The sequence below is a fragment of the Somniosus microcephalus genome, chromosome 3, assembly GCF_052327205.1.
Source record: "Somniosus microcephalus isolate GS21.2 chromosome 3, FLI_Smic_1.0, whole genome shotgun sequence".
Lineage (NCBI taxonomy): Eukaryota > Metazoa > Chordata > Chondrichthyes > Squaliformes > Somniosidae > Somniosus > Somniosus microcephalus.
This window is the reverse complement of record NC_140989.1, coordinates 212,552,535-212,563,884: the sequence shown is the minus strand read 5'-3', so window position 1 is coordinate 212,563,884 and position 11,350 is coordinate 212,552,535. Positions and strand designations below refer to the sequence as shown.

At 62.6% G+C, this 11,350-nt stretch overlaps 1 protein-coding gene across 1 annotated transcript in view; it reads right to left on the bottom strand.

Annotated features, from left to right (window-relative positions):
• Window positions 1-243: 243 nt before the first annotated feature.
• LOC147121702 (rab GTPase-activating protein 1-like) overlaps window positions 244-11,350 on the bottom strand; it is a 39,056-nt gene continuing 27,949 nt past the window's right edge. Inside the window, exons 4-5 of the mRNA XM_085977987.1 lie at window positions 1,223-1,306; window positions 244-351 (exon numbers count right to left, since the gene is read on the bottom strand). Coding sequence (XP_085834113.1) covers window positions 244-351; window positions 1,223-1,306 — 192 coding nt within the window. The remainder of the gene's footprint in view (window positions 352-1,222; window positions 1,307-11,350) is intronic.

Here is an 11,350-nt window from a genome sequence, read left to right as displayed (position 1 = left end):
GGCCGGGGCCCGTCGCCCGGTGAGAGGCCGGGGCCTGTCGCCCAGTGTGAGACCGGGGCTCGTCGCCCGGTGAGAGGCCGGGGCCCGTCGCCCGGTGTGAGACCCGGGGGCTGTTGCACGGTGTGAGACCGGGGCCTATCTCTGAGTATTTAGTTGATAGTTAACAGTGTTTGCGTATTAGACCACACTCGTTGTACAATGGATGTCACAGTGTGGAGACAATACGATACAGGAGTGTGACATTCAGAGGCTGCCCAGCAGAGTCAGGCCCACTCCTACCTTCACCATCTCCAGCTCCTCCTTACTCGCAGCCTGCTGCTTCTCCAGACGCGTGCTCAACTGTGAACATAACTGATCAGAACAAGAGGAAGAATTACTGCTGGTCCTATTAATCAATGTGGTGACTGAACATTACACAGGAACGGGGGAGGGGGGAAAAGGGAGAGGGGGAGGTGAGTGGTGGGGAGAGGGGTGGGAGGGGGAGGAAGACGGGGAAGATTCCTCAGACCCTCCACTGTAAACAGAACCGAGACACTTACTGCCCCACACGATCTGCTCCGGGGAAGACGCCGGCTGGGAGGAGCCGCCTGCTCCGGGGAGACACCGGCTGGGAGGAGCCGTCTGTTCCAGGGAGACACCGGCTGGGAGGAGCCGTCTGTTCCGGGGAGACACCGGCTGGGAGGAGCTGTCTGTTCCGGGGAGACACCGGCTGGGAGGAGCCGTCTGTTCCGGGGAGACACCGGCTGGGAGGAGCCGTCTCTTCCGGGGAGACACCGGCTGGGAGGAGCCGCCTGTTCCGGGGAGACACCGGCTGGGAGGAGCCGTCTGTTCCGGGGAGACACTGGCTGGGAGGAGCCGCCAGCTCCGGGGAGACACCGGCTGGGAGGAGCCGTCTGTTCCGGGGAGACACCGGCTGGGAGGAGCCGTGCGACCTTGGCTTGGTTCCACTAGTTGTAACCAAGGTTTCTATGAGGCCTAACCCTGGGAGCTGGGCCCAGAACACCGGCTGACAGCAGGGTCTGGAGCCAACACTCGAAGGCTGGGCCAAGATTGCCATCCCCATTAAAATAAGGGAGGGAAGACAGACGCTCCACACTCTGGCCCTCACACACTCGCCCCATGCACCGACTCTCCAAACACAAGCTGCACTGAGCTTCAGTCTCTCAGCAGATGCAGCAGAGTATTTCAACCCAGCAGCCTGTAACAGCCTGTGTGTAAATACCTGTTTGTATTCCGAAATGATAGCACTCGTCTTCCTCACTTCAGATTCAGCTTTCTCCAACTCCCTGCGGAAAACTTCCTTAATCTGTGATGGACAAAGACAAGCAGCAAATCAAATATCATACCACTTGGTGAGAGACTAAGACATCTTCAAGCAATGATCACAGTGCCTGGGCCCCACTCCCAGGCTCGGAGCCCCGGGCCCCACTCCCAGACTCGGAGCCCCGGGCCCCACTCCCAGGCTCGGAGCCCCGGGCCCCACTCCCAGACTCGGAGCCCCGGGCCCCACTCCCAGGCTCGGAGCCCCGGGCCCCACTCCCAGGCTCGGAGCCCCGGGCCCCACTCCCATGCTCGGAGCCCCGGGCTCCACTCCCAGGCTCGGCGCCCCGGGCCCCACTCCCAGACTGGGAGCCCCGGGCCCCACTCCCAGACTCGGAGCCCCGGGCCCCACTCCCAGACTCGGAGCCCCGGGCCCCACTCCCAGACTCGGAGCCCCGGGCCCCACTCCCAGACTCGGAGCCCCGGGCCCCACTCCCAGACTCGGAGCCCCGGGCCGCACTCCCAGACTCGGAGCCCCGGGCCCCACTCCCAGACTCGGAGCCCCGGGACCCACTCCCGGAATCAGAGCCCCGGGCCCCACTCCCAGAATGGGAGCCCCGGGCCCCACTCCCAGACTGAGAGCCCCGGGCCCCTCTTCCAGACTCGGAGCACCAGGCCCCACTCCCAGACTCGGAGCCCCGGGTCCCTCTTCCAGACTCAGAGCCCCGGGTCTCACTCCCAGACTCGGAGCCCCGGGCCTCACTCCCACACTCGGAGCCCCGGGCCCCACTCCCAGACTCGGAGCCCCGGGCCCCACTCCCAGACTCCGAGCCCCGGGCCCCACTCCCAGACTCGGAGCCCCGGGCCCCACTCCCAGACTCGGAGCCCCGGGCCCCACACCCAGACTCGGAGCCCCCGGCCCCACTCCCAGACTCGGAGCCCCGGGCCCCACTCCCAGACTCGGAGCCCCGGGCCCCACTCCCAGACTCGGAGCCCCGGGCCCCACCCCCAGTCTCGGAGCCCCGGGCCCCACTCCCAGGCTCGGAGCCCCGGGCCCCACTCCCAGGCTCGGAGCCCCGGGCCCCACTCCCAGGCTCGGAGCCCCGGGCCCCACTCCCAGGCTCGGAGCCCCGGGCTCCACTCCCAGGCTCGGAGCCCCGGGCCCCACTCCCAGACTGGGAGCCCCGGGCCCCACTCCCAGATTCGGAGCCCCGGGCCCCACTCCCAGACACGGAGCCCCGGGCCCCACTCCCAGACTCGGAGCCCCGGGCCCCACTCCCAGACTCGGAGCCCCGGGCCCCACTCCCAGACTCGGAGCCCCGGGACCCACTCCCAGACTCGGAGCCCCGGGCCCCACTCCCAGACTGGGAGCCCCGGGCCCCACTCCCAGACTGAGAGCCCCGGGCCCCTCTTCCAGACTCGGAGCACCAGGCCCCACTCCCAGACTCGGAGCCCCGGGCCCCTCTTCCAGACTCGGAGCCCCGGGTCTCACTCCCAGACTCGGAGCCCCGGGCCTCACTCCCACACTCGGAGCCCCAGGCCCCACTCCCAGACTCGGAGCCCCGGGCCCCACTCCCAGATTCGGAGCCCCGGGCCCCACACCCAGACTCGGAGCCCCGGGCCCCACTCCCAGACTCGGAGCCCCGGGCCCCACTCCCAGACTCGGAGCTCCGGGCCCCACTCCCAGACTCGGAGCCCCGGGCCCCACTCCCAGACTCGGAGCCCCGGGCCCCACTTCCAGACTCGGAGCACCGGGCCCCACTCCCAGACTCAGAGCCCCGGGCCCCACTCCCAGACTCAGAACCCCAGGCTCCACTCCCAGACTCGGAGCCCCGGGTCTCACTACTAGACTCGGAGTCCCGGGTCTCACTCCCTCACACGGAGCCCCGGACCCCACTCCCAGACTCGGAGCCCCGGGCCCGACTCCCTCACTCGAAGCCCCGGGCCCAACTCCCAGACTGGGAGCCCCGGGCCCCACTCCCAGACTCAAAGCCCCTGGCCCCACTCCCAGACTCGGAGCCCTGGGCCCCACTCCCAGACTGAGAGCCCCGGGCCCCACACCCAGACTCGGAGCCCCAGGCCCCACTCCAAGACTGAGAGCCCCGGGCCCCACTCCCGGACTCGGAGCCCCGGGCCCCACTCCCAGACTCGGAGCCCCGGGCCCCACTCCCAGACTGATAGCACCGAGCCCCACTCCCAGACTCGGAGCCCCGGGCCCCACTCCCAGACTCAGAGCCCCGCGCCCCACTCCCTGACTCGGAGCCCCGGGCCCCACTCCCAGACTCGGAGCCCCGGGCCCCACTCCCAGATTCGGAGCCCCGGGTCTCACTCCCAGACTCGGAGCCCCGGGCCCCACTCCCAGACTCGAAGCCCCGGGCCCCACTCCCTCACTCGGAGCCCCGGGCCCAACTCCCAGACTGGGAGCCCCGGACCCCACTCCCAGACTCGGAGCCCTGGGCCCCACTCCCAGACTGAGAGCCCCGGGCCCCACTCCTGGACTCGGAGCCCCGGGCCCCACTCCCAGACTCGGAGCCCCGGGCCCCACTCCCAGACTCGGAGCCCCCGGCCCCACACCCAGACTCGGAGCCCCGGGCCCCACTCCCAGACTGAGAGCACCGAGCCCCACTCCCAGACTCGGAGCCCCGGGCCCCACTCCCAGACTCGGAGCCTCGGGCCCCACTCCCAGACTCAGAGCCCCGGGCCCCATTCCCAGACTCAGAGCCCCGGGCCCCACTCCCAGATTCGGAGCCCCAGGCCGCTCTCCCAGACTGGGAGCCCCGGGCCCCTCTCCCAGACTGGGAGCCCCCGGCCCCACTCCCAGACTCGGAGCCCCGGGCCCCACTCCCAGACTCGGAGCCCCGGGCCCCACTCCCAGACTCAGAGCCCCGGGCCCAACTCCCAGACTGAGAGCCCCGGGCCCAACACCCAGACTGGGAGACCCGGGCCCCACTCCCAGACTCGGAGCCCTGGGCCCCACTCCCAGACTCGGAGCCCCGGGCCCAACTCCCAGACTGAGAGCCCCGGGCCCAACACCCAGACTGGGAGACCCGGGCCCCACTCCCAGACTCGGAGCCCTGGGCCCCACTAGAGTCATAGAGTCATAGAGTTACACAGCACGGATAGAGGCCCTTCGGCCCATCGTGTCCGCGCCGGCCATCAAGCCCTGTCTAATCTAATCCCATATTCCAGCATTTGGTCCGTAGCCTTGTATGCTATGGCATTTCAAGTGCTCATCCAAATGCTTCTTAAATGTCGTGAGGGTTCCTGCCTCCACAACCCTTTCAGGCAGTGAGTTCCAGACTCCAACCACCCTCTGGGTGAAAAAGTTCTTTCTCAAATCCCCTCTAAACCTCCCGCCCTTTACCTTGAATCTATGCCCCCTTGTTATTGACCCTTCTACTAAGGGAAAAAGCTCCTTAGTATCCATCCTATCTATGCCCCTCATAATTTTGTACACCTCAATCATGTCCCTCCTCAGCCTCCTCTGCTCCAAGGAAAACAAACCCAATCTGCCCAGTCTCTCTTCATAGCTGAAGTGCTCCAGCCCTGGTAACATCCTGGTGAATCTCCTCTGCACCCTCTCCAAAGCGATCACATCCTTCCTGTAGTGTGGCGACCAGAACTGCACACAGTATTCCAGCTGTGGCCTAACCAGTGTTTTATACAGCTCCATCATAACCTCCTTGCTCTTATATTCTATGCCTCGGCTAATGAAGGCAAGTATCCCATATGCCTTTTTTACCACCTTATCCACCTGTTCCGCCGCCTTCAGGGATCTGTGTACTTGCACACCCAGATCCCTCTGACCCTCCGTCTTGCCTAGGGTCTTACCATTCATTGTGTATTCCCTTGCCTTGTTAGTCCCCCCAAAGTGCATCACCTCGCACTTTTCCGGGTTAAATTCCATTTGCCACTGTTCCGCCCATCTGACCAACCCATCTATATCGTCCTGCAGACTGAGACTACCCTCCTCGCTATTTACCACCCTACCAATTTTTGTATCATCCGCGAACTTACTGATCATACCTTTTACATTCATATCCAAGTCATTAATGTAGACCACAAACAGCAAGGGACCCAGCACCGATCCCTGTGGTACCCCACTGGCCACAGGCTTCCAGTCACAAAAACAACCTTCGACCATCACCCTCTGCCTTCTGCCACTAAGCCAGTTTTGTATCCAATGTGCCAAGGCACCCTGGATTCCATGGGCTCTTACCTTCTTGACCAGTCTCCTGTGCAGAACTTTATCGAAGGCCTTACTGAAATCCATGTATACCACATCCACTGCGTCACCCTCATCCACACACCTAGTCACCCCCTCAAAAAATTCAATCAAATTAGTCAGACATGATCTTCCCTTGACAAAGCCATGTTGACTATCCCTGATTAATCCTTGCCTCTCCAAGTGGAGACTAATTTTGTCCCTCAGAATTTTTTCCAATAATTTACCTACCACTGATGTTAGGCTCACTGGCCTGTAGTTCCCCGGTTTTTCCCTGCTCCCCTTCTTGAATAATGGTACTACATTAGCGGTTCTCCAGTCCTCTGGCACATACCCTGTGGCCAGAGAGGTTCTGAATATATGTGTTAGAGCCCCCGCAATCTCTTCCTTTGCCTCATACAGCAGCCTGGGATACATTTCGTCTGGGCCTGGGGATTTATCCATTTTTACCCTGCTAAAACTGCCAATACCTCCTCCCTCTCGATGTTAATATGTTCGAGCATATCACAGTCCCCCTGCCCTATTTCTATGTCTACATCGTCCTTCTCCATAGTGAAAACAGATGCAAAAAATTCATTTAGAACCCCTCCTACATCTTCCGGCTCCACACACAGATTGCCACTTTTGTCCCTAATGGGCCCTATTTTTTCCCTAGTTATCCTCTTACCCTTAATATACTTATAAAACATCTTAGGATTTTCCTTTATTTTGCTCGCCAGTGTTATTTCATGGCCCCTCCTTGATCTCCTAATTTCTTTTTTAAGTATTCCCCTGCACTTTTTGTACTCCCCTAGGGCTTCCTCCGTCTTTAGCCTTTTGTATCTGCCAAAAGCCCTCCTTTTTTTCCTAATCCATTCTCGTATATCCCCTGACATCCAAGGTTCCCTGTGGTTTTTGGAACCACCCTTGACCTTTACGGGAACATGTTGCCATTGTATGATCTCAATCTCCCTTCTGAAAGCCTCCCATTGCTCCGATGCGGATTTTCCTACAAGTAGCTGATCCCAGTCCATTTTGGCCAGATCCTGCCTTATCTTATTAAAATTGGCCTTCCCCCAATTTAGAACCTTTATTTCCGGCCCATCCCTGTCCTTTTCCATGACCACCTTAAATCTCACCATATTATGGTCACTGTCACCAAAGTGCTCACCTACTAGCACTTCTTCCACTTGGCCGGCCACATTCCCTAGAATTAGGTCCAGTACCGCCCCCTCTCTTGTAGGACTTTCTACATGCTGGCTCAAAAAGCTCTCCTGGATGCACTTTAAGAATTCTACACCCTCTGAGCCTTTCACACTCTGACTATCCCAGTTAATATTGGGGAAGTTGAAATCCCCCATTATTATTACCTTATTATTTGCACATTTCTCTGAGATTTGCCTACATATCTGTTCCTCTATCTCCCCCTGACTGTTTGGAGGCCTATAGTACACTCCCAGCAAAGTGCTTGCCCCCTTTTTGTTTTTAAGCTCCACCCATATGGCCTCATTAGAGGAACCTGCTAATATATCATCCCTCCTTACTGCAGTAATTGACTCCTTAATTAATATTGCGACACCCCCTCCTCTTATACCTCCCCCTCTGTCTCGCCTGAAGATTCTGTACCCCAGAATATTGAGCTGCCAGTCTTGCCCCTCCCTCAACCATGTCTCCGTGATAGCAACAATATCATACTCCCATGTGTTTATCAACACCTTCAGTTCATCCACCTTATTTGCAAGACTCCTTGCATTAAAATAGATGCCATCCAGCCTTGCCCTTATATATTTGCCCTGTCTACCAAGCTGACTTGTTTTTTTCTCTATAATTGGCAGCACATCACCCCCTATTTCAGCTCCCCTCTGTATCCCATCCCCCTGCCAAGTTAGTTTAAACCCCCCCTAACAGTGCTAGCAAACCTCCCTGCAAGGATATTTGTCCCACTCTGGTTCAGGTGCAACCCGTCCGACTTGTACAAGTCCCACCTTTCCCAGAAGCAGGCCCAGTGATCCAGGAAACTAAAACCCTCCCTCCTGCACCAACTCTTTAGCCACGCATTCATCTGTTCTATCCTCCTATTCCTATACTCACTAGCACGTGGCACTGGGAGTAATCCAGAGATTACAACCTTTGAGGTCCTGCTCTTTAATCTGCTACCTAGCTCCCTAAATTCTTGATGCAGGACCTCATCCCCCTTCCAATGTGGACCACGACCTCTGCCTGCTCACCCTCCCCCTTAAGAATGCCCTGTAGCCGCTCAGTGACATCCATGACCCTGGCCCCAGGGAGGCAACAAACCATCCTGGAGTCACGTTTGCGGCCACAGAAACGCCTATCTGTTCCCCTTACAATAGAATCCCCTACCACTATTGCTCTCCCACTCTTTTTCCTCCCTTTCTGAGCAGCAGAAGCGTCCCTGGTGCCAGGAAGTTGGCTGCTGCTGCTTTCCCCTGGTGAGTCATCCCCCTCAACAGTATTCAACTTGGTATACCTGTTTGAAAGGGGGATGACCACAGGGGTCCCCTGCACTTCCTGCCTGCCTCTGTTGCTCCGCCTGATGGTCACCCAATTCCTTTCTGCCTGTGCAGCCCTACCCTGCGGCGTGAACAACTCGCTAAACGTGCTATCCACGACCCTCTCAGCATCGCGCATGCTCCAAAACTCATCCACCCGCAGCTCAATTGCTGCAATGCGGTCGACAAGTAGCTGCAGCTGGATGCATTTCTTGCACACATGGTCGTCAGGGATACTGGCAGTGTCCCTGACTTCCCACATGGAGCAAGAGGAGCAGAACACGGGGCTGAGCTCTCCTGCCATGACTTACTCCTTTAATTAATTAAAAAATGTATTCAGTACCCCAGTTACAGGTATACTCTAGGGCGCTTTATTTACCAACTGTCCCCACTACACCACAGAGACCCTAGAAATTTAACACCACAGAATTCAAGCTTGTATTGAAAAGAGAGAAATACTCACCAACCAATCACTTACCTGCTTCCTGCTGATGTCACACTTGGATTACTATTTACCTCTCTCCCGGAACCTGGATTGGTATGCCTCTGGTGATCCCGCTCAGGTCCGCTGCCTCGGGCTGCTCCCGCGCAGGTCCGCTGCTTCTCCGGTCTCGGGGCTGTGGGCCTCGGTGCCTCGGGTTGCTCCCTTTTATCCTCCGCCGCCTCGGGCTGCTCCCGCGCAGGTCCGCTGCTTCACTGGTCTCGGGGCTCTGGGCCTCGCTGCCTCGGGTTGCTCCCTTTTATCCTCCGCCGCCTCGGGTTGCTCCCGCGCAGATCCGCTGCTTCTCTGGTCTCGGGGCTCTGGGCCTCGCTGCCTCGGGTTGCTCCCTTTTATCCTCCGCCGCCTCGGGCTGCTCCCGCGCAGGTCCGCTGCTTCTCCGGTCTCGGGGCTCCGGGCCGACTCAGAATCAGAGCCCCAGGCCCCACTACCAGACTCGGAGCCCCGGGCCCCATTCCCAGACTGAAAGCCCTGGGCCCCACTCCCAGACTCGGAGCCCCAGGCCCCACTCCCAGACTGAGAGCCCCGGGCCCCTCTTCCAGACTCGGAGCACCGGGCCCCACTCCCAGGCTCGGAGCCCCGGTCCCCACTCCCAGACTCAGAGCCTCAGGCCCCACTCCCAGACTCGGAGCCCCGGGCCCCACTCCCAGACTCAGAGCCCCAGGCCCCACTCCCAGACTCAGAGCCCCAGGCTCCACTCCCAGACTCGGAGCCCCGGGTTTCACTACCAGACTCGGAGCCCCGGGTCTCACTCTCAGACACGGAGCCCCGGGCCACACTCCCTCACTCGGAGCCCCGGGCCCCACTCCCAGACTCAGAGCCCCGGGCACCACTCCCTCACTTGGAGCCCCGGGCCCCACTCCCAGACTCAGAGCCCCAGGCCACACTCCCTCACTCGGAGCCTCGGGCCCCTCTTCCAGACTCAGAGCCCCGGGCCCCACTACCAGACTGGGAGCCCCGGAACCCACTCCCAGACTCGGAGCCACGGGTCCCTCTCCCAGACTGGGAGCCCCGGGCCCCTCTCCCAGACTGGGAGCCCCGGGCCCCACTCCCAGACTCGGTGCCCCGGGCCCCACTCCCAGACTGACAGCCCCGGGCCCCACTCCCAGACTGGGAGCCCCGGGCCTCACTCCCAGACTCGGAGCCCCGGGCCTCACTCCCAGACTCAGAGCCCCGGGCCCCACTCCCTCACTCGGAGCCCCGGGCCCCACACCCAGACTCAAAGCCCCGGGCCCCAATCCCAGACTCGGAGCCCCGGGCCTCACTCCCAGACTCGGAGCCCCGGGCCCCACACCCAGACTGGGAGCCCTGGGCCCCACTCCCAGACTCGGAGCCCTGGGCCCCACTCCCAGACTCGGAGCCCCGGGCCCCACTCCCAGACTCGGAGCCCCGGGCACCACTCCGAGACTGACAGCCCCGGGCCCCACTCCCAGACTCAGAGCCCCGGGCCCCTCTTCCAGACTCAGAGCCCAGGACCCCACTCCCAGACTCGGAGCCCCGGTCCCCTCTTCCAGACTCGGAGCCCCAGGCCCCACTCCCAGACTGAGAGCCCCGGGCCCCACTCCCAGACTCGGAGCCCCAGGCCCCACTCCCAGACTGAGAGCCCCGGGCCCCTCTTCCAGACTCAGAGCCCCAGGCCCCACTCCCAGACTCGGAGCCCCGGGCATCACTCCCAGACACGAAGCCCCGGGCCCCACTCCCAGACTCGGAGCCCCGGGCCCCACTCCCAGACTCAGAGCCCCGGGCCCCACTCCCAGACTCGGAGCCCCGGGCCCCACTCCCAGACTCAGAGCCCCGGGCCCCACTCCCAGACTCGGAGCCCCTGGCCCCACTCCCAGACTGAGAGCCCCGGGCCCCACTCCCAGACTCAGAGCCCCGGGCCCAACTCCCAGACTCGGAGCCCCGGGCCCAACTCCCAGACTGAGAACCCCGGGCCCCACTCCCAGACTCGGAGCCCTGGGCCCCACTCCCAGACTCGGAGCCCTGGGCCCCACTCCCAGACTGAGAGCCCCGGGCCCCACTCCCAGACTGAGAGCCCCGGGCCCCTCTTCCAGACTCGGAGCACCGGGCCCCACTCCCAGACTCAGAGCCCCGGGCCCCTCTTCCAGACTCGGAGCCCCGGGTCTCACTCCCAGACTCGGAGCCCCGGACCCCACTCCCAGACTCGGAGCCCCGGGCCCCACTCCCAGACTCGGAGCCCCGGGCCCCACTCCCAGACTCGGAGCCCTGGGCATCACTCCCAGACTCGGAGCCCCGGGCCCCACTCTCAGACTCGGAGCCCCGGGCCCCACTCCCAGACTCGGAGCCCCGGGACCCACTCCCGGACTCGGAGCCACGGGCCCCACTCCCAGACTCAGAGGCCTGGGCCTCACTCCCAGACTCGGAGCACCGGGCCCCACTCCCAGACTCAGAGCCCCGGGCCCCACTCCCAGACTCAGAGCCCTGGGCCCCACTCCCAGACTCGTAGCCCCGGGCCCCACTCCCAGACTCGGAGCCCCGGGCCCCACTCCCAGACTGAGAGCACCGGGCCCCACTCCCAGACTCGGAGCCCCGGGCCCCACTCCCAGACTCGGAGCCCCAGGCCCCACTCCCACACTCGGAGCCCCGGGCCCCACTCCCAGACTCAGAGCCCCGGGCCCCACTCCCAGACTGGGAGCACTGGGAGCACCGGACCCCACTTCCAGACTCGGAGCCCCGGGCCCCACTCCCAGACTCGGAGCCCCGGGCCCCTCTCCCAGACTGGGAGCCCCGGGCCCCTCTCCCAGACTGGGAGCCCCCGGCCCCACCCCCAGCCTCGGAGCCCCGTGCCCCACTCCCAGACTCGGAGCCCCGGGCATCACTCCCAGACTCGAAGCCCCGGGCCCCACTCTCAGA